Source organism: Pseudophryne corroboree, chromosome 3 (genome assembly GCF_028390025.1).
Source record: "Pseudophryne corroboree isolate aPseCor3 chromosome 3, aPseCor3.hap2, whole genome shotgun sequence".
NCBI lineage: Eukaryota > Metazoa > Chordata > Amphibia > Anura > Myobatrachidae > Pseudophryne > Pseudophryne corroboree.
In genome coordinates this window covers 275,912,943-275,929,047 of record NC_086446.1, presented here as the reverse complement: position 1 = coordinate 275,929,047, position 16,105 = coordinate 275,912,943, and the positions used below count along the sequence as shown (strand labels likewise).

At 46.7% G+C, this 16,105-nt stretch overlaps 1 protein-coding gene across 1 annotated transcript in view; it reads left to right on the top strand.

Moving 5' to 3' along the window:
* Window positions 1–16,105, top strand: part of PDYN (prodynorphin) — a 60,601-nt gene that overhangs the window by 16,550 nt on the left and 27,946 nt on the right. Inside the window, exon 2 of the mRNA XM_063963489.1 lies at window positions 12,397–12,545. Coding sequence (XP_063819559.1) covers window positions 12,417–12,545 — 129 coding nt within the window. The 5' untranslated portion in view covers window positions 12,397–12,416. The remainder of the gene's footprint in view (window positions 1–12,396; window positions 12,546–16,105) is intronic.

The following is a 16,105-nucleotide window of genomic DNA, read 5'->3' as shown; positions in this document are numbered from 1 at the left end:
TGACAAACAGTCACTGATAGCAGTAATAAAAAGAAATATATATATATGAGGCTCGGGCGGTAGTGTGATATTAAACCAAATTTATTTAGGACATAGTCCAGTCGGGCAGCATCCCTACATAAATTACAGCCATATAAACAGTGAGATTACATCTAGACTATATAAACAGGGATATTACATCTATAATTATGAAAAGTGTCACTGAGTGACGTAAGGCTGCTCCGTAATAGCTTCTAATAACTGAAATACCATTAGCAACACCATGGAATTTCTCTGGCAACAAACTACAACACAGGTGTATGGATAAACATGTGCTATGGAACAATCGGAGGTGTCAAGCAATATAGAATAGAAGTGTCTGAAGAAAAATAATAAACGTCACATATAACCTTCAATGGAAGAAAAATAATAAACGTCACATATAACCTTCAATGGAAGAAAAATATTAAACGTCACAATTAAGCTTCAATGGAAGTCAGCAGAATCTGAAAGCACAATCGTGCAAAATATGAGTGATAACAAATATATCCGGCAATGTGAGCTGTAGCGCTTCGAGCAGCCCTCAGGGGGAGATGTACACCTATAACCAGCTGCTAATGCAGTAAAGCACAAATGTACAGTTGTTTGAATATAGAGAATTACTACCAAGGTTAGGTATCAAGGCGTCCGGAAAACACTAACTGGAGATGTTGTTAAACATTAGACATATCAGCCCCAGAGCCAGTGAGGTAACTTGGCAGACACAATTTAAAGCATAATTGGCATCAGTTCCAAAAAAGAAATATAAGGGGGTGGTAGAAGATGGAGAGAGGGTAAGGCAGGCAGAGATCAGGGAATGGAGAAGAGGCAGTTGGGGGGAAAGGAAAAAACACTTGGGGGGCAGGAGATCAAGTAAGGGGAGAGAGAGAAGAAAAAAAAGGAGAAGTGAGATGGAGATATTAGTAGAAAAGCAGGGCGACAAACAGCATTAGTACCGTGGGCTCCGCCTTTCAGTAGTTGCAGCGCCAATCACCACAGCAAGGCACCGACAGTACTATTTCAGGATTTGGGAGGTGAAGAGCTGGTTTCAGGGGATCTCAGTCAGTCCTCCGGTACACCAGCTACAGCAGCAGAAGATAGCAGCCAGCCACCAAAGGATTGAGCGCCCTGAGGAGACGCAGGGGTGAACTCTCCGGAAAAGGTGAAGGGAGGCGGTCGCAGCGGGTCTCAGGCGAGCCCACAGTTCATCAGATGCGCCGGTCCCGGAGGGTCCCAGGCGGAGCAGTGATTTAGACACTCTGTGCTGCGAGTGGAGGTCTGTCACCAGGAAACAGCCATATGCAGAGCCCAGCAGCAGACGGTGGACCGGGGGTGCAGGAGCTGCGAGTCACCGCCGTCCCTTATGCAGCAGGTGAAGGAGGGACACTTGACAGAGTAGTTAGACCCGGGAGCGCGGCAGTAGGTGTGGTGTCCCGTATAGGGCAGCAGACGGTGAGCTGAGAAAAGAGGATACAGGAGCCGCGGGTCACCTCCGTCCCCATGCAGCAGACTCGGGAATGCATCAGCAGAAGCGATGTCCAGCACACTGCAGCAGACGGTGGGCAGGGAAAGCAGGAGCTGTGGATTACCGCTGCTCCCTCTGCATCAGACGAGGGAAGGACAGCCGACAGAGCAGCCAACCCAGAAGCACGGCAGCATGCGCGGCGTCTCGGACACAGCGACTGCGGAAGGCAGAACACCCCTCGGTTGGTAAGAAAGAATGAGCAGAGGCAATGTGTTCCTACAGGGAATATAGTATGAAGGGTAATGCTTCAGCGGCGTGAAGGGAGATGGAAAACCATGTAGGCGTTTCATTGCAGGCAGGCCACCAGCACGATGGCCGGACTCCGGGGATTAAATGTTCGGCTACACACAAAATTAAGTTTGCACATTACACCAGGTGTAGGAGAGTTAAATCCTCCAAGTAGAATCCAGTTTGGACAACTTTGAGAGGAGGATGACAGTAGATAACGATAGTCTGTGTAGGAGCTCTGCTAAAACGCGGCCATGCTGGATGCCCCGCCCACCGGAAGTAGATGACATTCCTTTTACTAGTATATAAGATTCTGTTCTGCTCAGGATGTTCTTGCATGTGCAGTTACATAATCATTTGTTTCACGCCAATATAATGGCACAGTCAGCCAGGTCAGCCAGGTACCTAGATGGGTGCAGGATGGGTGCAGGACATCATCCGAGGGGGTGACACCAAAATAACAGAGCTGCTCTGCTATTTTGATGTCACCCCCTTGGATGGTGTCACTTAACAGCCATACTGTGTGAGGGAGACCAGGGAGAAGCTGAGGGCTGCCCAGCAGCTGCCGGAGTGTTGAGCGGAGTGCTGAGTGTGTTGGGAATGGGCCACATCAAGGTGGTTTTGTAACCTGGAGGTCATGCCTTCGTTGTACATGAGAAGTCCACAGTGCTACACAGAGTCAGAGTTGCGATTGGTGGTAGCCATAGTCACTGAACCAGGTAGTAGTTGACAGCGTACATGAGGGAGATTTAGATATTCCAGAATGGACATCAGCTGTAATGACTACTGGGTTACTGAGTCGCATGCAATGTTGGACACAGTGGAGTGATATTTTTTCTTCTGCGTATGTGTCTATGTTGCGCTGCACATGTTTCCAGATAGTGTGTGAGTCGGTGTTGCGATTGGGGTGCACAGGAAATGTTTGGTCTCAATTGTCTTGAAAATATGTAGTGGCGTTCCTGGGTGGTGACACGGGGGTGGTTTAGCAGAAGCATGAACATGGTCCGTGTTATGGGCAGTATGGGAGTGCCATGGGGATGCCGCTAAAAGCAGTTGCGTATAGCGAAACTCAGCCACTCACATAGGAGGCCATACTGAGACGGAGAAACTGCACCTGCCATAGGGCTGCTGTAAGTTTCCATGGTGCAACCAATGCACCAATCATATATCAACATCTATGGACGCTGACAGCGGGCATCTTAGTACTTGCACATTCAGACGCACGGATGTACACCCAGAAGGGCTTTGTAGCAGCATTTGCATAAAGTCGCAGATGGGCGACCACTACAAGATGCAGACCCTACTATCTGTTACAAATAAATGTAAAAAAAAAGGATCGCCAGTCATTCTCTTTTTATTTTGCTGATAATAATGCTAAGAAAAATCTTACTTTTTCTGTGGGGAAGCAACAAATCTATACCAATCAGGGGAAACATTCATGTCATTATTACACTTGAACATACAAACTTCTACAGGGCAAACACCCCCACCAAATAGTTTTGAATATTATCTATTGGTTTCCATAAGTAGTACATCTTTATAGCCTGCATCTGGTGCTACAATTACCTAGCCCAGTGGTTCCCAAACTTTCTTGAATCATGACGCCCTAGAGTATCAGCATTTTTTTCACAGCACCCCTAGAATACAAGTTCTTTATTAATAAATTTGGAAAAAAATATCCACTTGTTTTATGATTGGCACTGGTTTTGCCTATCTTTTTGAGCATAAATAATTTTATTTGGTCCTGGGCCACCAACTCGAGGCACCCCTGCCAGAGCCTCCCGACACCCCAGGGTGTCTAGGCACACAGTTCGGGAACCACTAACCTAGTATTATTAACAAGGACCCCTACAGGCTGCTAAAAACACTACACTGTACTTATTAATATGTTTAGGTTTGCAAATAATTCTTATTTTCTAGCAATGGAAGTGAGGTCATTGGTTATTAATTGGTTATTTTAAAAGCAACATCATCAAAATATTTAAATCCAACTGAATAATGTAGGACGCTCCGGCCCCACCCTCTATACGGAACGTCATGATGTCATGCGCTCAGGAGGAGGGGTAAGTACAGGGTGCGCTGCCGCCTTGTTACGCCGCTGGTTAAGTCTGTGATAATGATCCCAATGTCAAAACCTTTACATAGCTCTTTTTGGATCCTCATTCACAGGTTAATGCGAAAATTAATGAAACTGAAAGTAGAACCTGTCCTCTGTGGGCAAAAACACATGTAAATGGCCTCATGAGTGTAAGAAAAAAATGTTGTGTAATATCTTTATGTAAGTTACATGCGCATCTAAGTGTTATATAATTGTATCATTGTTGCACAGAGCTGGAACATAATGCACTCTAACACAAATGGCGTTTTCATAAGAAATACCGGCTTACTGCCATCCCCAGTCAGGTGGTCAAAATAACTAAATTTTCCTTATCTGTTGCCGCCCTGTCATGCGTCTTTTCAGTCACTTACATGTGTACAAACCTTAAAATAGCAATGCCTAATAAATGCCATACACACAGATACTTGGGGCATCATTACTGCTCAGTCTTGGTACTTTGGACAAATGCATTTAAACTGCTTGTAAAAGATTATCCCTATCTCTTTATGAGAAGTAATAATAAAGTACAATTTCTAATTCTAAACATTGCACATTAAGTCATTAAATATCATTAAATATCATTGGGTGATATACATGAGATAATTATCCAGATATGTGCCGACAGTGTCATTTCTGCCCTCTGGGCTTGTATCCATAATGTTTCCTGTAGAATTCTAACAAATAAGCTGATGTGTTTTAACAGCATCTCTGCATTATTAGAAGCTCAAGTATGTGTACTGCGAGGCTAAGTACTATCATTGACGTGGAATCAGAACGAGGTCATTATTCATCAAGGACCACTACTCTCTAATGCTTAAAATATATACAATGATATTATTAACCTGTAATTCTGTAAATGCCGTGCTTATTGTTCTAGGAAAGTTAGCAAGTTGTTCTCATGAGAGATTACTGATCTCTGCGTGACTTTTGACTTTACTCACAAGTTTAGAGTTCCATTATTACTGTTTCAAACTGAGTGATGTCACACATAGTGGAAGCTGAACTTCCCTACTGACTGCGCTCTCTTCAAACAGGTCTGGGGTGAAATGAACTGGAAATAATCAAAGGGCCAAAGCTGTTTATTATTTTGTAGTGCTGTCTGCCTATATTTGTGCAGTTGAAGCTACATCCTATTTTGCCTACTCCCTTTTCACAGATGAAGAAGTCAGATTTAATTTTGTGGGACAACATACACTAATGATTGTGTGTGCATTTTTTCAAAGGTGCTACCATTATAGCCGGTGCCCACACGGCCTTTATTTTAATTTGTTTTTAATGATTTTTAAAATGTAAACAGGTATACAGTACAAAAGAAACACAAACCAAACTGGGGGAGGATTAAGGGAGATTGGAAAAGGGATGATGGAAGTTGGGGACTCCCATGTAGAAGTACAATATACATGCAATCAATTAAATGTATTCAGGTGTGGTTGGAGGTGCATCCTGATGTGCAAAGTACCAATGTGCGGTACTTTGCGCATACACAGGACCTGTTCTAAACGTGCACGAACGGGTCGAATGACACAGGATGCAGGGACGGAATCAGACTGTCAGTGATTGACAATCTAATGTGATTTGGGGGCAGGGAGGGGACAGCGATGGCCTCCGTTTCTTCAAAAGCAGGTGTGTCATTGCCGTTGCGGGGAAGGGAAGAGGCTATGTTCTCTGTCAGGGGACAGAGATTTCCTAGCCTCTGTGTAGGACTTGTGGCGGCCGGCTTACGTGACCCCATAGGTCATGCAGCTGGCCGATTGTGTTGAAAATGATAGGATACTGGGTTCTTGGACGCAGTATGGATCAGTAATGCAGAAGGAGGTGTGATGCCTCCTGCTCCATTACCATATTAATGCCATATAGAACTCCTACCACATCTGAATCAGGCCCCTTCAATGCACAGAATACAAAATACCCAATAATGGGGAAAAAAAAAGAACACATACTGTATATCTACCAAACATCACATGAGATGTTGAACAAAGCAAACATGCAATAGAAGCAATCAGATAGTATCCAGATACAGTACTTTAGGGTGAGACAAATCAGGAGAGTGCTTCTGTAATATATTTGTGCCATCTAAACCACTTTATGACCGAAGAGGGAAAAGTGGAATAGGGGCACACAGCAGTGGCGTGCGGTGAGGTCAGAGGCTGGTGAGGCACTACCATAATGTCCGCCGAATCCTGGCGATGACCCCTACCGCCGCCGAGCCAATGCCTGCTACTGCCTCTGAGCCGATGCCTGCTGCCATCGCCAATGGCTTACAAACTCGGCCACCATCAACTGACCCAGCCCTCCGCCACTAATTTGCATCTCAGTCCGATGCCGCCAATGCCCACTGTCTGCCTGCTCATCATAAAAAAATTAAAATTAGTGTTTGGGACTGGGAAGGGAGTGGGAGGAGGACATGAATGCAGTTTTGTTGTCCAGGGCTTCCAGTAACTTGATGTAAAAAAAAAATGCGTGAGGTCCCTCCTCCTAAGTATAACCAGCCTCGGGCTCTTTGAGCGGGTCCTGGTTGTTTAAATACTAGGGAAAAAATTGGACAGGGGTTCCCCGTATTTAGACAACCAGCACCGGGCTCTTAGTCCGGTCCTGGTTCCAAAAATACAGGGGACAAAAGATGTAGGGGTCCCCCGTATTTTTAAAACCAGCACCGGGCTCCACTAGCCAGGGACATAATGCCACAGCCGGGGAACACATTTATGTAGGTCCCTGCGGCCGTGGCATTACCCCCCCCCCCCAACTAGTCACCTCTAGTCGGGGTTCCCTGGAGGAGTGGGGTCCCCTTAAATCAAGGGGTCCTCCCCTCCAGGCACCCAAGGGCCTGGGGTGAAGCCCGAGGCTGTCCCCAGCACCCCTGGGCGGTGGGTGCCGGGCTGATAGCCATGTGTGTAAAAAAAGAATATTGTTTTTTGTTGTGGAACTACAAGGGCCAGCAAGCCTCCCCCGCTTGCTGGTACTTGGAGAACCTCAAGTACCAGCATGCGGGGATATAAAGGGTCCGCTGGTACCTGTAGTTCTACAACAACAAAATATACCCAAATAAAAACACAACACACACACCGTGACAGTAAAATTTTATTATAACACACGTACACACTCACACATACTTACCTACATCCCACGCCGGTCACGTCCACTTGTCCATGTAGAATCCAATAGGGTAGGGGTACCTGTAAAAATGAGAGAGATTACTTACCTACATCCCACGCCGATCACGTCCACTTGTCCAGTAGAATCCATTACCTGGAAAATAAGTAAGTTACACATAAAAATTTCAACCCACAGGAGGGGGGAAAAGGAGAGAGAGAGAGAGAGAGAACAAATTATGGCAGACAGCTTCCCCTTTTTACACATTACGGCAGACAGCGCGCCCTTTTATACACATTACGGCAGACAGCGTCCCCTTTTTACACATAACGGCAGACAGCGTGCCCTTTTTACACATTATGGCAGACAGCGTGCCCTTTTTACACATTACGGCAGACAGCGCGCCCTTTTATACACATTACGGCAGACAGCGTCCCCTTTTTACACATAACGGCAGACAGCGTGCCCTTTTTACACATTACTGCAGACAGCGCGCCCTTTTATACACATTACGGCAGACAGCGCGCCCTTTTTACACATAACGACAGACAGCGTGCCCTTTTTACACATTACGGCAGACAGCGCACCCTTTTTTACACATTACGGCAGACAGCGCCCCCCTTTTTACACATTACGGCAGACAGCGCGCCCTTTTTTACACATTACGGCAGACAGCACCCCCCTTTTTACACATTACGGTAGACAGCGTCCCCTTTTTACACATTACGGCAGACAGCGCGCCCTTTTTTACACATTACGGCAGACAGCGCCCCCCTTTTTACACATTACGGCAAACAGCGTCCACTTTTTACACATTACGGCAGCCAGTCCCCCTTTTTACACATTACAGCAGACAGTCCCCCTTTTTACACATTACGGAAGACAGCATCCCCTTTTTACACATTAAGAGAGAGAGAGAGAGAGAGAGAGAGAGAGGGGAAAAAAAAAACCCTGCCTGCTGCTGTGTGCGGACAGAGCCGCCGGAGAAGGACAGGGGAGAGCCGCACAAGTCAGCGGGAGGGGAAGACGGAGCCGCCGGACACTTCCAGCTGAGAGCTGCCCAGAGGAGAGAGACGTCTGGTGCCTGTGAGCGGGAGGGGGGGGGGGGGATGGAGCCGGCGGACACTTCCAGGTGGTGAGAGCCGCCCAGAGGAGAGAGACGTCTGGTGCCTGTGAGCGGGACGGGGGGACGGAACCGGCGGAGCATGACAGGGGAGAGCAGCAGTCACCGCAGACCCACCACTGCTCCCGTCCCAACTTCCGCCTCCCGCTGCGTCTGGGTGATCGGACAAGCGGATCCAGCAGTGGATCCGCAGTCCAATCACAGCTGCCTCGCTGACACGGGTGTGGTGTCCCTGTCAGCGAGGCACTTTTTTCAGTGCCGCTTTCCCACTGTTTTTCAATGGGCTTTTAAAGCCCAGTGCTAGGCTCCGCCCCCCGCTCTCTCCCCGTTCCTGTTATGTATGGGAGGCACTGCTATCAGTGCCTCCCAAAGTCATTTTACACAATAAAAAATATGGCATTGCATCAAGAAGATACTTATGACATTAATATGTGTCATAAGTATCTTCTATGTATTATTTTACTAATTAATCACACGGGAGGCACTGCCTCCCCTGACTGCACGTCGCTGGCACACAGACATTTGAATCGCACAAAGCATATAGAGTTTGACACCACATGGAACCCTACTTTCACTGCACCATTTACTGCAGAGGTTCTCAAACTCGGTCCTCGGGGGCCCACACAGTGCATGTTTTGCAGGTCTCCTCACAGAAATCGCAAGTGAAATAATTAGCTGCACCTATGGACCTTTTAAAATGTGTCAGTGAGTAATTAATACACCTGTGCACCTGCTGGGTTACCTGCAAAACATGCACTGTGTGGGCTCCCGAGGACCGGGTTTGAGAACCTCTGATTTACTGTATATGAAGTGTGGATTAGGTAGTGAGAGACGCTGACACATTCCTCTATCAGTATGAGTACCACCACAAGATTAGTACTAGGAGCCTAATTCAGACCTGATCGCTAGGATGCATTTTCGTACAGCCTGCGATCAGGTATAAGCTGCGCATGCGTATGCACCACAACGCACAGGTGCGTTGCACGGGTACAAAGCAGATCGCCGCTCAGCGATGGGTTTGTGCGAAGAATCCATCCGCATGGGCGTTCGCAAGGAGACTGACAAGAAGAAGCCGTTTGTGGGTGGCAACTGACCGTTTACAGGGAGTGTTTTGAAAAACGCAGGCATGTCCACGCGTTTGCAGGGCGGGTGTCTGACGTCAATTCCGGTCCTGAACAGGCTGAAGTGATCGCAGTGGCTGAGTAAGTCCTGGGCTACTCAGAGACTGCACAAGATCTGTTTGTACAGCTCTGCTACACATGCGTTTGCACACTTGCAAAGCGAAAATACACTCCCCTATGGGCGGCGACCATGCGAACACAGGACTGCAAAAAAACCCTAGCAAGCGAACAGGTCTGAATTAGGCCCTAGGTTTCCTGCTCTTCCCTTTCTATACCATTGTAAAACTAATTAGCTCCTCATATCAAACGTATGCAATTGACAAATGTATCCTCTGTGGATCACTCTGTGGTGAGTGGCCCAACTTACTAAGGACTACAATACACTTATTATATATCTGCATTTTATGTACATATAGAGTGCTGCCTTTTTTCTGACTTTTGGCAATGTGCTGGGGAAGTGTATTTTTTGTTTTTCTACCCTGTCCTTTACTAAATCCCATTTAAAAATAACCATCACTTACATACATTTCTTAATTTGCTTTAAACTATCTTCCAACTCGATCGCGCCACTCTGCTCAACATCTGCACCTCTCTCAGAGGTGGGCTGGCCCGGGGTGCAGCGTGCCATGTGCCCCCCGGGCTACGCTACAGCCGCCACCTTCCACTACACCAGCGGTGGCCAACCGCGGCTCTCGAGTTGCATGTGGCTCTTTCTATCTCCGATTGCTCGTGAACTCCTGCAGCACCTCCCGCTGCCCTAGTCTGCAGGGCCCGGCGCCGGGCCATGAGCCAATCAGAGCTCGCAGGCCGGCAGCCAATCAGGAGTCTTAGCTGCTGGTCCGCGAACTCTGATTGGCTCACGGACTGGCGCCTAATTAGAGAGAATCAACGCCGCCGGAGAATGGAGACTGAGTAGCAGGAGAGGCACACGCTGCGCTCTCTTCCCCTCACAAGCAGCAGACTGAGCAGAGCAGCAGCGCGGCTGTGAGCAGCACTTGGGGGGGCGCAGTGATGGGACATGTGTATCTTACACTGGGGGCATATCTGGCCCAGGGGAGATGTGTATCTGGCAGTGGGGGCATATCTGGCACTGGGGGCATATCTGGCACTGGGGGCATATCTGGCACTGGGGGGACATGTGTTTCTGGCACTGGGGGGATCATGTGTTTCTGGCACTGGGGGGACATGTGTATCTGGCACTGGGGGACGTGTATGTAGCAGTGGGGGCATATCTTGCACTGGGGAGACGTGTAGCTAGCAGTGGGGGCATATCTGGCACTGGGGGCATATTTGGCACTGTGGGCATATCTGGCACTGGGGTGACATGTGTATTTGGCACTGTGGGGATATCTGACACTGGGGGGGACATATGTATCTGGCACTTGGGGCATATCTGGCACTGGGGGGACATGTGTATCTTACACTGGGTCATATCTGGCACTGGGGAGATGTGTATCTTACACTGGGGGCATATATGGCCCTGGGGAGATGTGTATCTGGCAGTGGGGGCATATCTGGCACTATGGGGACATATTTGTATCTGGCACTATGGGGGCATATATGTATCTGGCACTGTGGAGGAATATATGTATCCGGCACTGTGGAGGAATATATGTATCTGGTACTGTGGGAACGTATATGTATCTGGCACTGTGGGGGCATATATGTATTTGGCACTGTGGAGGCACCCATTTTTTGATGTTTTTATATGTATGTGGCACTGTACAGGGGCTTTATTTGTATGTGGCACTGTACAACATGACTAAAAATGGGGTTATGACACAAGGTCATACTCCTACAAACGTCAAACCGAAAGGTGTGCGCATAAAAATGGGGCGTGGCTATGTGACAACTATGCCATGCCCCCATTTTTGCTTGCGCATACTTCGGCGCGCGCATGATGCAGCTCTTACCCTTGACTCCAGATATTTTCGGGCTCTTTGCCACTGACTGGTTGGCCACCCCTGCACTACACAGCTCTGCTGAAGCCGCGGCCGCACTGCCAAATTTATAATAAAGTATCTTTGGGATAATTTACACCAGGCCTCATTATTTTTATTAATAAATATTTTTATACAAAAAAACCTCCATTTAAGATGGTGCCATTACTTATGGGCCAGTGCTCTGTACTTGCCCACCAGCCCGAAAGTTTCCAGCCAGCCCCTGCCTCTCATCAAAACGCAACCTTCTTTTTTTTTTTTTTAAGACAGACTTCCTTTTAGGCTGCACCCACTATGAGAAATTTACCCAGTCTCCAAACCTTTAAGCTCCCCAGAAACCTCAACTATTCAGACAAATTAATAAAATGCCTGAACCTCCTTCTTAACATCAATAGGCTATTCAACCCAATAATCAACCCTCTACCCAGTTCATACAGCATTTACATTTCTATACTAAAAGCAACTTCACTGAGCACTTTTTCCCAGCCGCAGTCTGAGCCCGATTCAGATGTGGTTGGAGGGTGCATTGCTTCTGCTTCCTGGGACGATATGGCACAGATATGGTAATGCAGCAGGAGGCGTCTGTTTAGAAGTAGACACCTCCTGCATGCATTTGTGATCCAGTGCTGTGTCCTAGGATGCAGCACTGGATCACTTGCGACTTGCTCCTACCAAGAGGTAACTTCTGATGGAGATCCTGGCCTCGGCACTTGCCCAAAACAGAGGCATCACTCATGTCACAATCAGAGGCGTTGAGAATGGAGAGGGCTGGTACTAATCACCCAGGCTCGGGCTTGTTAGGGGGTCCCAGATGGTGCCCGGACAATGTCCCTGTGCCCAGGCCTGTGGCCGTTCTCAGCGACCCTGCACACAATCAGCTGTGAGTGCATAGAGACAGGTGCCTATAAAAATTGTCCCGGAATTCTCGCACTCGGCAAACCCCGGCAATGTGGGGAGTATTAAAGGTGGAGAATGGGGAAGACTTATATTACTACAGAAGTAAAATAGGGAAGTGCTTTAGGTTGGGAATAGGGTATTAATGTGTTACAGAGAAGATATGGGGGTAAAATGTGTTACAAATGTAACTGGATTTGTTACAGGGGAGCAGCATTTAACTCTGCCCCCAATGTTGCCTTGACATGCCCACACAATTTAATCACTGTTACTACTGATGTGTTTGAAACAATGTTTTCATGAATAAGACTCTTACCATCAATAATGACTGATTTGTTTCCTTGTCTGTGTGACTGTAGAAAATCTTTGTTTTGACACAATGGGTTTGCTGGTTTTGATCATGCTGCTGAGTCTCTCTGCTCCACGAGCCGCCTGTGCAGACTGTGTGTCCTGGTGCTTCTCCTGTGCCCTGCAGACCCGACTCGCCAACACTCCCATCAACCCTCTGGTAAGTTTCCTATGAGTAGGGAACTACATGTTGGAAACTGTAACAAATAGAGGCGTTTTGAGATTGTTGTGTTGCAAAAGTGATTTTAGTTTTCGTTACACTTTTCTGTACTAATTGGAGCAAATGAGATAAAAACACAAACTGTGCAGAAAGTGGTATGAAAGAAAGGCATCAAGGCTATATCATGATAACAGAAAGGCATAAAGGTACAAAGTGGACATGGGCGACAATACACCTTAGCCATCAGAATCATCAAACAGCAAGCTAAACCATTTGAGTGGTAGAGGGCAGCACAACCTGGGGGTCCTACAACAATAAATGTGGCTCATACCAAGAGGTACTTCTGAAGCAATTCTAAATCTGTTGTCTAAGATCTAGGGCGAGATGTATTAAGCCTGAAAAGTGATACATTTTACGGTGATAAACTGCCAGCCAATCAGCTCCTGCCATGTCACTGGCTGTGTTTGAAAAATTACAGGAGCCGATTGGCTGGTACTTTATCACCGGGGTTTTTATCACTTTTCAAGGCTTAGTACATGTGGCCCCTACTAGAGAGAAGGAGTCAATAAATCCCCCCAACAATTGGAAAAAGGAGGCCACATTTGCCTTTTTATTTAATGATGCTTCAAGCCATTGGTGCATATGGGGTCCAGGGGGCTCTCATCACACAATCTGCACCATATAATTATACTTAACTACCCAAAGTTCTATGCCTGTCGGCGCTGCAGAGATCACCGGGAAAATAGCACGCACACAACTCATGTGCGAAATGCCAGGAAAATGCCTGATGCACCATTTTCCTGGTGACTTATGCAGCGCTGCTGCCACCGGTGGGGGACTTAGGAGAGGTAAGTATTGAAAAAATGGGTGCAGGGTGTGCAGTGGACCCAGGAGCCCCTGTGCACCACTCCTTGCCCCCATTATAGATATTCCACTGCAGTACACATATATGGGCTGCTGCCGAAATAATAACAATTTTCTACTCCCACCCAACCATTGAACATTAACAGGAAAAATGTTCAATGTTGCCTATTCTACTGATAATTCAAGATATAGGTAGAGGGAAATCTATTGACCGAAGTCCAGAATTGTCATATAGTCCCACATACAATGTAACAATGTAGAAATAAGGCTATTACATTTAGGACAAATAACAGAATCCGAAAGACTCTTAAAAAAATCTACAATGAGGGGATAGGTAGCCCTTAAGGAAAATGTTATAGAACATTTCCTTGTACATACTGGAAGAAAGCACTGATTGAGAATAAGAGATTGACTTCAACAGCAAAGTTGTCCCTCCACAAAGAATGTAGGGGTATATGCAATTGCGGTCGAATTGCCGAAAATGTCGAAACACTGGTCATTTTCGACACAAAAAACCTGTCGAATTTGATTCGACAATTCAATACAGTACTTCTCGACAAAAAACCTGCCGTTTCATTTTCGACTTTTGGCAATTCGCCTCTTTTTATCAATTCGACATGTCTGCAATGTTAAAACGCAGCTTTTCGACAAAACTATATTTAATTGAAGAATGTCGATTCGACAACAGTGCTTTTCGACAGTCAATTTCATTCCGCCTTATTTTTCTGTCGTGATCTAATAAAAAAATTTTAAAACATGTATTTTTTGGTGCTTTTTTTATTGCTAATAGCATATCTATTTATATTTGAAGGGATTATCTACTTGGTTTGTATATTTAAGAGCCACAAGTATTATTTAATCGATTTTTTAAAAGAATATTTTTTTTTTTACTAACTACAATAATATGGAGAGATCAGTGCATGTTTTTCAGTTGGAAGGGGTGTGAAATGGTTAAAAATCCTGAAAAAAAAAGCACGGGGTCCCCCCTCCTAAGCATAACCAGCCTCGGGCTCTTTGAGCCGGTCCTGGTTGTAAAAATATGGGGGGGGGGGAAATGACAGGGGTTCGCCGTATTTTAACAACCAGCACCGGGCTCTGCGCCTGGTCCTGGTGCCAAAAATACGGGGGACAAAAGACGTAGGGGTCCCCCGTATTTTTAACACCAGCACCGGGCTCCACTAGCCAGAGAGATAATGCCACAGCCGAAGGACACTTTTATATTGGTCCCTGCGGCTGTGGCATTAAATCCCCAACTAGTCAGCCCTGGCCGGGGTACCCTGGAGGAGTGGGGACCCCTTAAATCAAGGGGTCCCCCCCTCCAGCCACCCAAGGGCCAGGGGTGAAACCCGAGGCTGTCCCCCCCATCCAAGGGTGGCGGATGGGGGGCTGATAGCCTTTTGTGTAAAAAAAAAAGAATATTGTTTTTTGTAACAGAACTACAAGTCGCAGCAAGCCTCCCCTGCAAGCTGGTACTTGGAGAACTGCAAGTACTAGCATGCGGGGGGGAAACGGGCCCGCTGGTACCTGTAGTTCCACACAAAAAATACCCAAATAAAAACAATACACAGACACCGTGACAGTATAACTTTATTACATACATGCACACCAACATACATACATACTTACCTATGTTGACACGAAGAGTCGGCCCCCTTCTCCACGTAGAATCCACGGGGTACCTGTAAATAAAATTATACTCACAACAATCCAGTGTAGATCGGTCCTCTTCTGTTTGTAATCCACGTACTTGGCATAATAAAAAAAAGAAAAACACGATCCACGCACTGAAAGGGGTCCCATGTTTACACATGGGACCCCTTTCCCCGACTGGCGGGACCCCCCGTGACTGCTGTCAAAGAGGGTCCCTTCAGCCAATCAGGGAGCGCCACGTCATGGCACTCTCCTGATTGGCTGTGCGCGTCTGAGCTGTCAGTCAGGCGGCGCACTCGAGATACAATGTAGTGCATAGGCGCTCCATTATATCCAATGGTGGGAACTTTGCGCTCAGCGGTAGACCGCGAGGTTATGTGGGGTCACTCTTGTGGTCTACCGCTTACCGCAAAGTATGAATTCGGGTCCTGGCAGGAGAGTTTCGCCTGTCGAATTGTGTCGAATCCAAAAACGGTCGAATTCCAGCGGGTATTCGACCGCAATTGCATATACCCCGTAGAGTTCAAATCTTAGGGAGTGTGACGAATTTCACATTGAAGGGAAAGAGCCCTCTTACCTGCTAGAAAAAGGTCTAGTAAATTGGTCCAATAGCAGGGAAACAGAATGCACACCATTGAGGTCACTTGTTGTGTAGGTTATGCTCAGGGTTAGATACATATAAGAGCAAATCATCAGCAAAAGCCTGAATGTTTGATTTCTTGGGTACCTAAACTGATAAACCCCATAAGAATTGCACATAGCCAGATGTAAGCTCTCATACAGTATTTTCCCTGGTATTCCAATCTACTCCCGGCCAGACAGGCGATATGTCCTCTTAGCACTACTATGGAAGTTTCACAAAAGCGGAAGAGACCTTCCCATTGCTTTAAATTCCATTCGGTTAGAGATAAGAAACTGATGGAACTGTTCAGACTCACCTAGAGAAGATAGGAATCTCCAAATCCCTGGAGAGACACTTGGAGATCAAGTATGTAGGACAAGTGAAATGGAGGCATGGTCAGAGATTACTAAGCTATTGATATCAG